The 16,436-nt window shown below is 38.2% G+C and overlaps 1 protein-coding gene across 3 annotated transcripts in view; it reads right to left on the bottom strand.

Moving 5' to 3' along the window:
* The window catches only part of nphp4 (nephronophthisis 4), a 173,745-nt gene that overhangs the window by 101,294 nt on the left and 56,015 nt on the right, over positions 1-16,436 (bottom strand). For all 3 annotated transcript variants that reach the window (XM_013910278.1, XM_005730733.1, XM_005730732.1), the window contains exons 8-9: positions 8,736-8,911; positions 4,360-4,492 (exon numbers count right to left, since the gene is read on the bottom strand). In XM_013910278.1, the coding sequence (XP_013765732.1) occupies positions 4,360-4,492; positions 8,736-8,911 (309 nt within the window). The remainder of the gene's footprint in view (positions 1-4,359; positions 4,493-8,735; positions 8,912-16,436) is intronic.

Here is a 16,436-nt window from a genome sequence, read left to right as displayed (position 1 = left end):
ACCCTGGCTCAATACAGCTATAACACCTTGAAAGCATCACATAGTTGACAGTTGCGACACAGTCAAGGGACCTGTATAGTGTCCCATCACACTGTTCTTGGTAGCCAGAGATATAGAGTGTGAGGGCGTAGCAGTCAGCTGATAGTATGGCAGGACTGAGAAAGATGCAGTGGGCGGCTGGGTGAGATTTCTTCAGGAGGCAGCACGCATCAAATCCTTATCAGTCAACACCCAAGAAGGAGCAGCCTGTGCATTAACATTCACAAATAACATATGCACACATCAGGACGCAGATACACAGACACGCACTCCTCTCCCACACACAGAGACAAAAATTACCCTCCACCCACTAAATATCTCTCACCTCATCAAACATTCAAACATTTATGCCAAAGAAGGTGAAGGTGGTGAAGTAGAGTGTGGCAGAAGGTAGTTTTTGTCACCCTCCCTTGCTATTCTGGGGGGATGTAGATGACAATTTGATGGTTCTATCAAGTTTATTAGAATTTCTAAACTTGGATGAAGTTTTTTTTTTAATATAATTCCACTAGGAGCTTGAAAGTTTGAAATGTTTAATGGCAATATGTCTATCAGAGTAAGAAATATTGTGTAAATCTGATGTTTTGAACAAAGGCTGGTAGATTTAATGGCAAACCTCATGACACATATTTACAAATTTATACAGTGCATACTTTAGTGAGCACAAATGTGCTCAAAGCAAATTGTGGCACATTAGGAGTGGGGTCATCAAAAACACACACATCATATTACTGGGACCATGAACCACTTCAATAAATTTATAACATTAATGTAACCCTGACAGTGGGAAAAAGTTCAGTTACTCCAACTCCAAAAAAACAAAAAATTATTTTAATTTCACGTTTATTTGCCTTCATTGCTTCCTACCAGAGTCCAATTATGACCACCTTCATGTTCACATCTGTTACTCAACCGTGCTTCACAAACTTGTGCACAGAGTAAACATTACCTGTTGTGTCAAACTGATCCAAGTACAACCGGGCTACGAAGGAGGGGATGCTAGCAGCTGGTGATGTGCAAACCAAATGTAAACAAATGACTCAACTGAGCATTGCTAGCTGCACTCCATATGAGAGGCGGTTACATGGTGGAAAGGTTACTCTAGGTGACTTTAACTTTAGTTATTGTTAAACTCAAGTGCCAAAGCATGTTACATGCATAATACAGCTGCCGGGACCTTGTTTCAATAGATTCACACCTCAAATTAGGTAGTGTGTCATCAAATGACAGTAGCTCATTTCAAAATAAGGATGGAAAAAGAAATTTACCTCATTTACTTAAAGCCACCTGCAAGTATCAATAAAACATTTTTCAGTGTTTGTTTTTCTATAGAATCATAAATATCACTACTATACATTTAATTGAAGTATCATGATATAATTTTAAGGCTATATCACAATTTGCACCAATGCTTCCTTTCAAATCTGTTATGATGAAAGGAAGAAACCTAAGAAAAGAAAGGTGTGCGACACATGTAACGTCATGAGCTGTGAAACTCAATCCTGCCAGACGTGTTTAATCTAGTAATAAGTAAAGAGTGCAATTATGTAAATATGATATCATTTCACTTTTGACTGTTTTTTTTTATGAAACAAAATGAAAAGTCTGGACTTTTTAAAGTCAACAAGCCTACAGCTGTGGCCATATCTGCTCTACACAAAGACTAAACTTAAAAAGAGATGCAACAATGGGTAGAGCGTGCTGAAAATTCTTTCTATTCATCCCCTATTTCTACTTTCTCACCTAAATACACATGCAATTGTGTAACTTTTAGCCACTCTAGCTATAGGTCAGTTGCACTTTGGTGACATTTAATCAACTGCTAACAGCCAGTTGTGAATTTAAGTGAGATATTCCACACTGTTGATAGGCTATAATAAAGTTTAATACAGACATAAGCACCCTTCTAAGTATAAACAAGAATGACTCTGCTCATCCACTGGCTTATATCTAGCACCTTCACTATGTCAACGTTTCAATTAGCCCGACAGTTTGTTTAAAGAGAATGGTAATCGTTAGAATTTCATGCTGTTAAACTGCTCAGAGTCACTAGGACGGCTCTCTGTATCATTTTGTCACAATCTCTTTTTTTAAATTCTAAAAGTCACCTATGAGATACTAGTGTTATAATAATGCTTTCATGTGCTAGAAAACTATTCCATATAAACAGTTGCCTTTCCACAACCCAAAAACCATTATGTCTCAACAGGAAATTATCACTCTTGTCCACGGTAAAAAAAAAAGAAAAGAAAAGAAAGAAAGAAAAGGGAGAATCTGTCAATTTACAATACACTGTCAAGTGGATGCAAAGGTAAGATTGGATGAATTAATACATAAACGCAAATGTGGTACGTGCCAGCCATGGCTAGTTGTTTTTCCCGCTGTTTTTAATTGGTGATCTGGTGACCCATGCTTGTGTAAGGGACAACATGCAGTAACACAGTAAGAGCCCAGCCTTGGCATGCATTAAGTGTTGAAGGCTCTCCCACGCACATAATTACCACAGTCCTTTTGTGATTTTTTTAAGCCATTTGAGGTTGTTAAGTGGTTTGAATTTGGAATTTACTTCCCTTGGGGACATGTCGACTCTGTAGCTTTGCAAGAGGTGCCTGCTGCCAATATAAACAGATGTAACACTGACAGGACTTTAGATATTATATTCAATTAACTAACAACATTAATGACATTGCTGTTATTACTTTTATTTTTAAGCAGTCAAAATTAACAAACAAAAACATCAACACACAGTTTATATAATAAGATGCGTCAGTGTATATTTGGATTGGGCTTCCTAATGCATATAACTTTTACTAACTAACTTTGACCATCTGGTAAAATTTCAGGCAGATAGTTAATTGGTTGATAATTAATTGGCCAGGCTTTAGTTGTGATAAGTAATATCTAAGATAATATATTTGAAACAGAGAGAATTAAAAGGAATTCTCTAAGCAGACCTGCATTTTGAGCTTCATTTTTTGTAGAACTACCTAAAATGTAGCTACAACACTAGTCAAGACTTTGCTTTGTTAATGTGACGTTATTTTAGGCAACAACATTTAATGAGCCCCTTCAAAAACCTTTGATTGACATATTTATGTAAAAGAAAACATAATAATTTTTGTTGAGTTAAAAAGTTGAAAAAGCAGATTGTGCAGAAGTTCAAAGCAAAACATAAAACAATAAGACAATGAAATTCCCATTTTTAACTACACTTTTCTGTTTAACAGTTTTGCATTGAGGAATGGTATACTAAACGTATATTTGCAAATCACTGAATTCTGTTTTTATGCACAGTGTCATTATTTTGGAGAATCGACTGGAAGGAAAAATATCCAGGCAGACGTCTGATGAGGTATTTATGCTGCTGGATATTTTGGGCTACCACGGATGTGAGGAGTTTAGATTTTCTGAGACATTAATTGACTTAACAGAGAGAGTAGCTCGACCAATATTTATTTATTTATTAATTTATTTGTCTCAATTTGGCACACCATAGTGACTATAAAAACATATTAATGAAAAGAAACAAAGTACTTATAAAAGTACAGAATCCTAATAAAAAGTACACCACACTGTAATGGTAAAAAGTACAATAATCTGGAACTTGCTGGATTTCTCAAAGAGCCTTTGAACAACTCAGCAAAATTTTCCTTAGGTGGACTGAATTTCAGTGATGCAATTGATAACTTATTTTAGTTAATTTAGTTAGTTAATAAAATGACTTATACCACCAAACCAGCCAAGAGCAATGGGATTCTTTTCAAGATCTGACAGCTCTATGTTTCAACCTCAGCTTTGTGTGCACTTTAGCAGGAAAAGAGTGCACACTTGTCTAAGCTGAAAAATAAAACAGAAAACTACACATTAATGCATGTTTAAAGAAACATGTTCAGCATGTTGTTATCTTTTTTTATTAAATTGATTTATGAAACTTAAATAGAAGCTAATAAAATTTGAAAAAAAGATGGGAGGTTGTTCTAATGAAACACTACAATTTGATGTATAGTTGAATCTGGTCAAATCTTTATGATACAACCTACAAGCCTGCATGTCTTTGGAAACTTACATCAGCTCATACTATAATCTGACCATCCATACTTCTTTCACACAGGCCACATTGCTTTCAATGATTTCCTCTGGGAGACGATGGGGAAAAGGTGTGACACTCAAAGAACACAAAAGCGATGGTGAAACAACAAAGACAGAGTGGAGCTGAGACAATGTTGTGAGGACTTGTTTGATTGTTTCTGATTGGTCCTGAGTTAATTTTTGGCTAGAATGTTGATTAACAAAATCCATGTGCTTTTGCTTTTCTCTTACCATAGTCTCTCGGCCTATTGGAGTAGAGAAGACATACTCTAGCTGAAAGATGATTGCCAGAGCCTGATGATTGGTCAGTCTAAGCTCTAGGCTGCTGCGAAGGCCCAGGATCTGAGGCAGGGAAGATGTTGAGCTGAAGAAGAAACAAAGAGACACACACATGCAGTAAAGTGCAAACGATGCAAAGCTGTTAGCAAAGCAGTGACTAAATGTCACTGAAATGCACAGGTCCCATTATTTCTGTTAATAAAGCCACATTTTCTATTAAAATGATTCAAAATCAATGTCTGTGAGGATTTGCTAAATGTTCCTTGGCAAGCACCGGCCTCTTGTGTGAGAAATGGAACAGCACTCTTGGTATTCGTCATTCACAGTTTGCATACACCATAGGCGGGAGCATACTGTGGAGCGCTAGCGTGTCACGAGGTGGGGCCGAGAGCCTTTTCCTTTTTCGCTTCATGGACTCTCTAGAGTCCTTTTTTTCCCTCTCTCTCTGCTGTCTGAAACTATCAGGCATAACATAACCAAGACAGACTGCCAGCTTTTCCTGGCAGCACCAAAACAATTCAAACAAAGTAATTATTCCCTACATTGGTGCTGTAGTCTTAAATCACTGCATTTACAAGAACTTTGTTCAGGAAAGTGCAAAAGATTTAAATTTTTGGATACTGATTATTATTATTCATATTTAAACCATAATTAAGGACAGATCGCTGGTTAGTATGTTATTACTTTTCATACTAATAACCCACTCATATAATCATCCACATCATCATCAACATCAGCTACTCTTGAATGTGAAGTAGCAAAAACATTTTTTATTGAAATGCCCAGTGAGAAGGGGAACATCTTTCACTTCTTTTATGTGTGTGTGTATGCGTGGTATTGGCTGAGCTTTACAGCATATTTTGGCATATTTGCTTTAATTTCCTTCTCACATTTGACAGACTTATTTGATCCTTAGCTCAAAAGTCCTGTTTATCATTATTTCATGAAACCGTAGAAAAATATTTCTCCTAATCATCCCGACAAGCTCATCTTCAATGAAAGTGCACACGCTGACAGAGAGGTGTGGAAAACCGTTGTGAAAGTGTAAGCAGTAGCTTCTGCCATCACTGTCCACCGACAGAATGGGTTATTTCCAGAAAGTATTGTTGACACAAACATATTTCTTCACTCGCTTTACAGAAGGGACAAAGCTAGAGCATAAAAATAAAACGCCACATACGACATAAACTTTACAATATCAAAATAAGTAATACGTCACCATACTCAGTTTCATTATTTTTATTTTGTTGTATGACTGAGATTCAGTTGTTAGTATTTTTGCCACAGTTGCCAGAACAGTCAAATCTCAAACTATTCCTCACTCCAGAGACAATATCTTTGTTACACACAAATGAAATTACAGTACTTAGCTAACAAGTTGCTGAGGGGTCTTGTTATAGTTGGTGTACCTATTGTAAACTACCTCAAAAATTATTCATATTTTTTAATTAATTAATTAATTACATTCATTTGTTTAAAAAAACACAAAATATCTTTATTATTAATTTATTTTTTTGTTTTTATTCAATTTCACCAATTGTGAATAGCGGTTCTAAGGACTGGGCATTGTAGATCAAGGATTCATTTTACATCGTGGGCCACATACAGGCCAGTAAAACTAAAACTGGAGAAAAAGTTCTGGTAGTTCAAAATATAAAGTTTTTGTTAATTTACAGAAATCTACAGAATTGTCCAGTGAGCTGATTTGGATTCTTTACCAGGCCAGTTTTTGTCTCTGGGTGTTATGTTTGACACTCCTATTGTAGACACATAAATAAATCCATCTGTCTGGATAATATGATTTTGATTGCAATTTATCTGTATTGTAGTGGTGAAATTCACTTGGGAGTTCTCTCTCTTCCGTTTTATTTTCATGATTTAAGCCAGGTGCTAGTGACCTTACACTGGCTTAACCACTTTAACACCGAATGTAGTACATTTGAATGTACTTCGTGACTGTTTTATGAGGTATGAATCTTGTATGCTTTGGTACGGTGTGTAAATTATGGGTCAAAGCTTGGGTTAGCAAATGGGAGCCCTTATGAAAAAGAGAATTTTTTATGGGCAAGGTCAGCAAATATTTTACAAAGCCACACAGAAAGTTTTAAACATAATGTACATCGAGACATGACCATTCCACATTATGACTATTGTGTTGATTTAATGTGCACTTCTTTTTTTCACAGTGTTAAAAGTTCTTGTTTATCCAGCAAGCAGGCAAGCAGGAGTGTGACATTACAGTTCGGTACAGATATTTTTGGAAAGGATATAATTTTCATCATTTGTGGCTCAGTTTGGCACTGCAATACATTTGGAAAACCAAGATCAAAATGCAGCTGAAGTGCTGACTTTCAGCAAAGATTTCACAAAGTAATGGATTAACAACTGTGGAATTACAGCCATTATGTTTTGAGTTGTCCATCTGTGAAACGAAGTGTCTTGCAGTGAACACTGATGCATTTGAGTGAATCTTAGCAGAAAATACAGCTCTGGATAGGACAGTCTTTATTTTCCCTTCTTTTCTTCTGTTTACTGTATTTAACTCTTGGATTATATACAGATAAGGATAATTCCCCCCTTGAAATTTAAATTTTTTGTCAAAAACCTCTCAAATGCTTTTTAACACAGATAGGGATTTTCACTACAGAAAAAACAAAAACTACCAGGGTAAATATTCTTAGCTCCCTGAAAAAGTATTCTTTTTTATTGAGTCATACCACCAACTATGCAATACTCGGAACTTGTAAAATCAAGTTAAAACTGAGGGTTATATTCCAATTTAAACACAGTATAAAAACTTCAGTGAGGGTTTGAGCCGTCACAAGCATCATTTCAAAAACTAAAGAAATCACTTTAGACTTAAGGAAAAGAATTGCTGATGTTCACAAAGTGTCAAGAACTGGAGTGAGAACTAACATCAAGAAATTCAAAGAGAGCCACACAGCTCAGAACAAGCCTGGCAGAGATAGAAAGGGAAAGATTTCAAAGACTCTGGAAACAAAACTAGTCAGAGATGTTTCTACAGACCCCAGAACAACTGCAGAGACGCGTGAATGACTTTCCCAAGTCGAGATTGTCCTCTCAAAGAAGACGATCACTAGAACCCTGCACAGGAATGGACTGTGAGGTTGTAGACCAAGAAAAACTTCTGCAGAAGAGACACCTTCAAGCCAGACTTTAGCACGCCAACCTCAGAACGATTATGCATACTGGAGGTACACCCTTTGGTGAGACGAGACTAAACTAGAGCACTTTGGCCACAGAGGTACTGCTTATGTTTCGAGAAATGCGTGAGAGGCGTACAACCCAAAGAACGCCACTCCCACATTGAAACACAGTGGTGGGGGTATTATGCTGTGGGGATGCTTCAGTCTGGAATTTCAGATCTCATCAAGGTGGAAGATACCTCATGCAGTCAGCAGCAAAACTGGGTTTGGCAGTCACTTTTTCTTCCTGCACAACTCAGAACATGCGTTGCTCCTGGTGAAGAACTACCCCCAGAAAATCAAAGTGAATGTTACTGACTGGCCTGCACAAAGCCTGATTTGAATACCACAGAAAATCTGTGGGATTAGTTTAAGACCAAGATCTGGAAGACCATCTATTTTATTTCTGTGTGCAAAGTAAAAGAATCTAAGCATCCAAATTCAAACAAGGTTGTTTAGAAAGGCTGGGTTAAAAATTCCTTGCTCTGTTTAACAGCACTTTGGAAATACTTTTTAAAAAATGAAATTTTAATAGAGGGGCTAATAAATCTGTCCTCATTTGCACACCGACCTCTTAATGTGTGTTGATTCTTCTCTTGGCTGGCTGTTCTGAAGGGTTTTTTCTTTGCTACAGAAGATCCTGCAATCAGCCACCACTGTCATCTTCCATTGGGCATCGAGGCCTTGTGATGTTGCCGTGCTTATCAGTGCATTCAATTCAATTCAGTGTAATTTTATTTATATAATACATGCATTATATAATGCATGTATTGCATTGTATAATAACATTAACACACACCAAATACATTATATATACTGCATATCTTATGAAACACCAGGAAGGAAGGAAGTCTGCATATTGAACTTTTTCTAGGCATCTCTGAACCAGTAATACAGACAAATAATATTCATACCAGCCAAGCTTTTTCAAAAATACAGCTTGTGCTGACATGGCAAGATAAACTTCGAATCACTTGCCCATCAGCAAAAGGAAAGGCATCTGGAGAGGCTGAGGAAATACCATAAACATTATCACTCCTGGAAAGGTTTTTGCTCATCTCTGCTCTTTTATGGTGTAGAATTAAAGCTTTACTGTAGACATAAAGAGTTCCTCCTGCTCACCTGTCCTTACTCAGAGCGCTCTGTTTGGAAGGGCTGCCTGCTCGTCCTCTGGGAAAGGCCTCCAGTACTACCACTTGTGGCTTCTCAAGGAAGCACCAGCCATTGTGGACTCCAACATGAAGCCTCCTTTCCTGAATGACGACTGTCCTTATTGCACCAACTGATCCTGGTTGTAGCTAAGAATCGGTGAAGAAAAAAAGTAAACATATATTACACTTATAATCAATAAATATTAGTATTTTATTTTTTACATTATATTTTATGTCTTTGTTACAGTGTTAGGGACTTTGTTTCTTAGTTGAAATTGATTTATAACATGAAAGTTTCCATCAGCAGCCTTGTTTACTTATCCTATTAACCAATAATTTGCTAGCTCTATTAGTATTGTAATTAAGTATTTTATCATTAACAAAAATATGTGAAAGACATCATTCAAATAATAGTGTGTACTATTCTTATTTTTTCAGTTATGTAGTTTCCTTTTGTTTAACAAACAAGTGCTGGCAGAAATGGCTTTGCCACCCTGTATCAGCTGCAGTTAATGCGCAGCTGACTGACAGCTGTTCAGTGACTGACTGTAAACTCTGTTACCCCGAAGTGCAACGCGACGCTGAACCTGCCTCTCCTCCCACTCTTTCCCATTTTTTCTTTCCAGTTCAATCTTTTCTCTCTCTCTCCATCACATCTGCTACTCCCACTCTCCCTTTTTTCCCTTCTCTTTTCGTTGTCATTTTCTCTTTCTGTCCCCCTCGCTGCTTAAAGCCTTCTCCATATCCACCCACACCTTCTCAATCAAATTAGCATATCAATTCAGCTTTGGGTTTTTTCTTTTAAAACAGCAACAGCAGAAACAGGAGCAGGAGTAACAGCCCAGCCCGCTTGGATAACTGTACGGCCCACATACATCACCGCTCGCTGCTGTTCTTCTCCTCGTGTTACATCTCTGCGCCTGCTGACTCCATCTCTGTCTCTGTCTTCATGTTTACTATCTACGCTCCTCTTGTTATCGTTGCTCATTCGCTCACTTACATTATCCAATATGTGCACAGCTCTATACCATATTTTTCTTTTGGTGATGGGGATGGAAGATTAAAGCTCTTTTGATAACCTCAAGTGACTCCTTTATTTCTCACTATCCTCTAACAAAAGAAACAAACAAAACACTATCCGCTTATTACAAGTGCTCTATTTTGTGATGAGAGAAAGCCTTGCTGTTACACATATACGGGCAACTAAAAAGCACATAAGATGCAGGTAAAAATGAATTAATGTGTCGAGTTTTCATGATGAATAATCAGCTTGTGGACCTAGCGTCTACAGTACGTTTTAATAAGATTTCTTTTGTATTATTTTAAGATTTGGTGCCTCACTAAGGCAACACTGCACGTATAGTCTGTTTTCAACCGACTCAGCTCTTGCATAACTGTCCTCCAGCTGGATCACTTAGGCTAAGGCTCTAATCAATTACTGTTTGCTGTTTTTGAGTGCCAAGACTAAGATGTACTCACACAGAGGAGTCAACATCACATGGAAGTCAATCTCGTGCACCATGCATGCACAGTGACAAGCAAAACAATTAATAATTACCAAACAAAATTATGGAAGACTCAATTGCTGTATACAGTGGTGCAAGTGAAAGAAAAAAAAACACAGTAAACTACATTTGCCTCATTTCTAACAAAGAAGTCCTGATTAAATAAACACTAGTTACCTTGTCCTGAAGTGTTTCTCTTTGTTTGTTTTTTGGAAAGCACAGTGCAGCAATGGCTAGAACTATCACCTCACGACAAGAGAGCTCTGGGTTTAAACCTGTTGGTTTAGAATTCACCATTCACATCTGTTCCAGTTCATCCTTCACCTCCTAGTATTGCCTGGTCTCACTCTTATGTTGCTGTCACCTGGAACTGCTACATCTATCATAATTTCTCTCTTATTCTTATTGTCAAGCTGTGTATGGTTGCTAAGCCAGCACTGCACCTGCTTATTACTTTCGAACCTGAAGTCCCACAAGAAGTTAGCTCAGCCATTTTCAAACACTTTTGAGTCTTGGGGACTTTTAAGCCATTTTTGGCACATATGTTCCTGTATGGTATTTCAGCCACATGCATGTGCATCCTAAACCCTGATATTAGGTGAGCGGCTCCGACTTCTCTTGAAAACCTGAAACGTGGATCCTATCTATGGTAGACTCTTGCATCTATGGATCTGGGACAAGAAGCTTTGTTGTAGTCAGTCCAGCCAATCTGTATCTTGTTCTTTGACCTTTTGATGTTGTTTAAAATGCTGTTTTGACCCATGCTTGTTTGTAGATTTGTGTGTCTACTCAGCACAGACGCTATGTTGCTTGCAAGGAGCATCTGGGTTGCAAAGAAGTATGTTACAGATTGATCAATAGAAGTATTTTGTTACCTTATTCAGAAAGTTTGAGTGGATTGGGCCAGATTTTGATTTTATCCAGCTCTTCGTGTCTGAGACCAATGGTTGGATGTGTGCATCGTGATGTTGACTGATTCTTGTTCTGGGAAGCTGCTGTAGGCTGAAATCCACCAGCCACTTGGCATTGGTATTGCGCAAGGGTCTTTCTCCCATATGGGTAAACTGCACAGTCATAGTCAAAATTTCAACCATTCATTTTGACTTCTACTGTATTTATTGTATATAGTATAGCTAAAGTTACTGTGTGGTTATATCGTCTTGGGAACAGAAGTATCCTTCTGTCTCAGTACAGCTTACCATTACAATGTTCTACTATAAACACCGAATTGTCTTTACATTACCCTATCTAACAAAATCATGCATTTGGCTTTCCTGGCAGTTGTCAGCACAAGTGTGACAGGATATCTGTAAATAATTGCTTTCTGTGACATCCAGATTATAATTATGATTGTCTTTTCCTACACAGTCTGTCTGCTCTTGCCTCTTTTCTTCACGGAAACCAGTGGCGGGGAAGATGACAGCGAAATGGCTTTGTCTTTTGTTGGACAGGTCTACCATGAAGTGTTTCAGAGAGAAAATAAAAGACAGACAGAGAGAAAGTTGTTTATAAGAGAACATCAGTTAAAGTGCTGCTTTCTGTTCTCCCTATCCATCTCCTCACACCCCTCCTCCAAGTTTCTCTTTCATTTCATTGTTCTTTTTCCTCACACCATCAGTTTCTCTCTCTCTTTCTCTCTCTCTCTCTCTCTACCTATCTTGCTCGCTATCCTCTTTCTTCTCCCTCTTGCCTCCGTCTGCTGCAGTCACAGATTTCTTCCTCCCTCGTCTGAAATATGAATATTTTAAAGCTAAGAAGCTTAAAGGGAACAATGAAATGGCCCCCAAGTTAAATTATACTCCATTTCCAGAGTCACAGAAGAGGGACTTTTCTGAGTGATGAGCACACCGGTGCTATGTGGGTGTTTCTTTCTCTTTTTCACACACATATATAAGCTTGTTGTCTCCTACTTTAGTGTCATATTTGATATTCCCCCTCCCCAGAGCTTGCTTTTACATTGCTGAACCAGACAAGTGCACTGTAACCAATCAGCACGGTCCCTTCAGCTGTCATAATGTACACTCGACATCTGTGTTTAAAAAAAGTGGAATTCATTTCTGATAACATGCCTAAATGCTGTTTTGTGTTTGTTGCATAAAGAGAAAGGGGGGAGGCAGAACAAGACTAATTTGCATGCTTTTGGATGCAGTTTGTTTTAGAGCTTTGTTAACAGCACAAACAAAAGCAGTGTGTTGTAAGGGAATGGTTGTAGTTGTATTTTTGTTGTCTTCTAATTAGACAAGTCGCCCTAATGTGGGAGTTGTAAGTGGAAACTAAGCATTCTGCTTATCCATCCATTTTGCATTGGAAAAACACAAAGGGTTGAAAATGCACTAGTGCCAGTGCACCACTATTATCTGTGATGGTTGGTCTCATGGCTGTTAGTCAGAAGTCCATCAAGAGTAAGCCAAAAGTGACTTGATACCAATAAAGCCTTTAGGGCTCAACAGAAATATTTTTTAAACTGCAAAACTCGCATTTCTAATGTGTCTGCAGTCTTGAGGAAAAATAATCATATTGCCTTGACATCTGGGTTGGGGATAAAGCCCTCAGCAGAAAGTCAAAGATAACTCTGGTGGAAAACGCATCTTATCTTGGAAAGAAAACCAAGTCAGAAAACAAAGACCATATATTTCTATGCACTGTAGTGAACAATAATGGCTGACAAGGGTTTGTAGTCCGCATGAGTGTGTACTTGACACATTTTTGCCTTTCTTATTTTCCAGAGTGTTTTTTTTTTTTATCATTATTTCCCTCTCTCATCTGTATCTGAATCCAAAATAAAATGGAAGAAAAAGCCTCTGAAGTGAAGAAGTGGAAGATTATGAGTATTAACACCTGGAAACAGCATTAACATTGTCACATATTAACAACAAAGATTTTCTTAGATTCAATTTAACGGCCCAACTCCAGGGTGAGGCAAAGGAGACACAGGGGTGAGGATGAAATATTAGTAAGCAAAACTGATTTAGTTGGAGACATTGTAATTTGAATAAAATGGAGGTGCTGAAAAAGAAAGTCCTTTAGAACAAATTTAGAAATAATAGCAGTCAAAAAAGAAATGGAAAGCAGGAAGCAGCTGCTTTATTGTTCAATTTTAAGGGAAATGAGCGTAGATTTTCAGAGAAGCCTAAATTAGTTTCTGAAGGTTATTTCTTTGTGCTTAAAAGGCAGGAGCAAGCTCTCCTCGGTGGCTAACACTAAGACATATGAAACCCAATATAGAAAATGGGTCTGATCCCAGTAATAATGGGATAGAAACTTTGTTAAAGGTCGTGACAGTTGTCCTGAACCCTCTTGACTGCTGCCAGTATAGCAATACTGGGTAACATCCAAGTCAAAAGACAAAAAAAACCCTTTGAACAAAGACAGAGGTTATAGTAGGGCTGGGGTCCTGCATAGCTTCTTTTTCCAATGGCTTCTATAAAAAACGCAAGCTTTTGACTTTTATGGTCAAAAGTTATCACTCACCCATCTAAATTACTGAATTCAGGTGTTCCACTCCTTTCCACAATCACAGGTGTATCAAATCAAGCACCTAGGCATGCTGATTGCTTCCAAAAACATTTGTGGAATTCCAGGGTGGTACCGCAATAGGATGCCACGTGTGCATGAAGTCCGGTCAACAGTCAACTGTTAGTGGTGTTATAACAAAGTGGAAGTGATTGGGAATAACAGCAACTCAGCCATGAAATGGCTATGTAAAATCACAAAACTGAGTCACTGAATGCTGAGGTGCATAATGCACAGATTTTGCCAACTTTCTGCAGAGTCAGTCACTACAGATCTCCAAATTTCATGTGGCTCCACATTAGCTCAAGAACAGCACACAGAAAGTTTTGTGGAATGGGTTTTCATGGCCAAGCAGCTTCATGTAAGTGCAATCCAAGCTGCATCCAAGCCTTTTGTGCCACCAGTAGTGTAAAAGCACGCCGTCACTGGATTCTAGAGTAGTTGAGATGTGTTTTCTGGAGTGACGAGTCACGCTTCTCCGCCTTGCTGATGGATGAGTCTGGGTTTGGCAGTTGCCGAGGAAAGGGTACTTGTCTGAATGTACAGGGTGGGCCATTTATATGGATACACCGTAATAACATGGGAATGGTTGGTAATATTAAAGTCCTGTTTGTGGGACATTAGTATATGTGAGGAGGCAAACTCCTCAAGATGGGTGGTGACCATGGTGGCCATTTAGAAGTTGGCCATCTTGGATACAACTTTTGTTTTTTCAATAGGAAGAGGGCCATGTGACACATCAAACTTATTGGTAATGCCACAAGAAAAACAATGGTGTGAAATGGTCTTTTTCCTGGCACTTTCCTGGGCTGAACTTTAATAATAAAACCATTAAATATAATCATCGTCTCACTTAGAGGCAAATGCCTTCATTTTCATGTGACTGAAATGGTGCTGAAACCAAGCACACCAGTGTTTTTCTTGTGACATTACCAATAAGTTTGATATGTCACATGGCCCTCTTCCTATTGAAAAAACAAAAGTTGTATCCAAGATGGCCGACTTCTAAATGGCCACCATGGTCACCACCCATCTTGAGGAGTTTGCCCCCTCACATATACTAATGTGCCACAAACCGGACTTTAATATCACCAACCATTCCCATTTTATTACGGTGTATCCATATAAATGGCCCACCCTGTATTGTGCCAATTGCAAAGTTTGGTGGAGTGGGGATTATGACGTGAGGTTGTTTTTTAAAAGTCGGGCTCGGCCCTTAAGTTCCAGTGTAAGAAATGCTGAATGTTTCAGCATACCAAGACATAATGGATAATTTTATCCTTCCAACTTTGTGGTAACAGTTTGGGGATGGCCCCTTTCTTTTATAACATGACTGTACAAAAGTGCAGAAAGCAAGGTCCATAAAGACAGAGAGCGAGTGTGGTGTGGAAGAAGTTGACTGGCCTGCACAGAGTCCTGACCTCAACCTGACTTAACACCTTTATGATGAATTAGCGCAGAGACTGCGACTTTTGCGTTCAACATCAGTGTCTGACGTCACAAATGTGCTTCTGAAAGAATGGTCAAAAAATCCCATTAACCACCCTTAACCTTGTGGAAAGCCTTCCTAGAATAACTGAAGCCATCATAGCCCAACATCATGTCAAACTTCATGGATTAACAATGGGATGTCACTCAAGTTTGTGTGAAATATGTGTGAAAGCATATAGCAAAGCAAAGTGATTACTTTCAGCAACATAGTGCATTAAACTTTAAACTGACTGAAAACCACATCAATACAAGTCAGTTATGCAAACTATATTAAGATGAAGCCTAATAGACATTCCTGACATGAGTCTGAAAATCTACTACCAAACAAACCTAAAGGTAAAAGTATTCAAGTTCACATTACTTATTATCCAACCATGTTATATCACTCAAAACCGGCTGTCATTACAGAGGTGCACAGTAATAATCATTTGAAGCTAACAGCACACATTCTGTGACAGTCTTTGGAAGCCATCATTAGTTATGACAGTGAAAGTGTCAGAAAGAGCTATGTAAAGAGCGAAAATGAAACCTGGAGAGAAGCAGATGGCACTTTCTCAGCTCCACACACCTGGCCAGTAACTGTAGGATGTGGGTGTGAATGTTCAGTGTAGAAAGTTACACAAATTATGATGCCAGTAATGAGTGGAGGAAGTTTCAGACACTGTTCATCCATTTGACAAGCAACTCTGGTATAGTTTACTAACACTTTAAGGCTGGGGGCAATAACATTCCCTATTGGAGCTACCTGCTGTAGTGACCTCTTGTGAATAAGAGTGCAGCTGAAAGTTACTTCTTCTATGCTGTATTTACATATTTTGATCAGGTTTCTCACTCGTACATTGATATTTATGCAAATGCTCAAAAATCCAAACAACAGTACATATGAGCAGCCTAGTGTGCAGTGTACTTTTAGCTTAAAAAAATAATGCCACAATGCCATTCACTCAGCTTGTTATCATCAGCAGCATTGCCAAAACCAACGTCTCCAACACCTCTATTTTCTATTAATATGAAGTTAATGTTAATTGTGCAACTAGTAATGAGTGAACAAGAATGTGGTTTCAGAAAGTCTTTTTCCTGGCACTTTCCTGGGCTGAACTTTAATAATAAAACCATTAAATATAATCATCGTCTCACTTAGAGGCAAATGCCTTCATTTTCAT

This window comes from Pundamilia nyererei, unplaced genomic scaffold (assembly GCF_000239375.1).
Source record: "Pundamilia nyererei isolate P.nyererei 1_Seehausen unplaced genomic scaffold, PunNye1.0 scaffold00039, whole genome shotgun sequence".
Lineage (NCBI taxonomy): Eukaryota > Metazoa > Chordata > Actinopteri > Cichliformes > Cichlidae > Pundamilia > Pundamilia nyererei.
The sequence above is the reverse complement of the archived record's forward strand: the minus strand, read 5'-3'. Positions and strand labels throughout refer to the sequence as shown.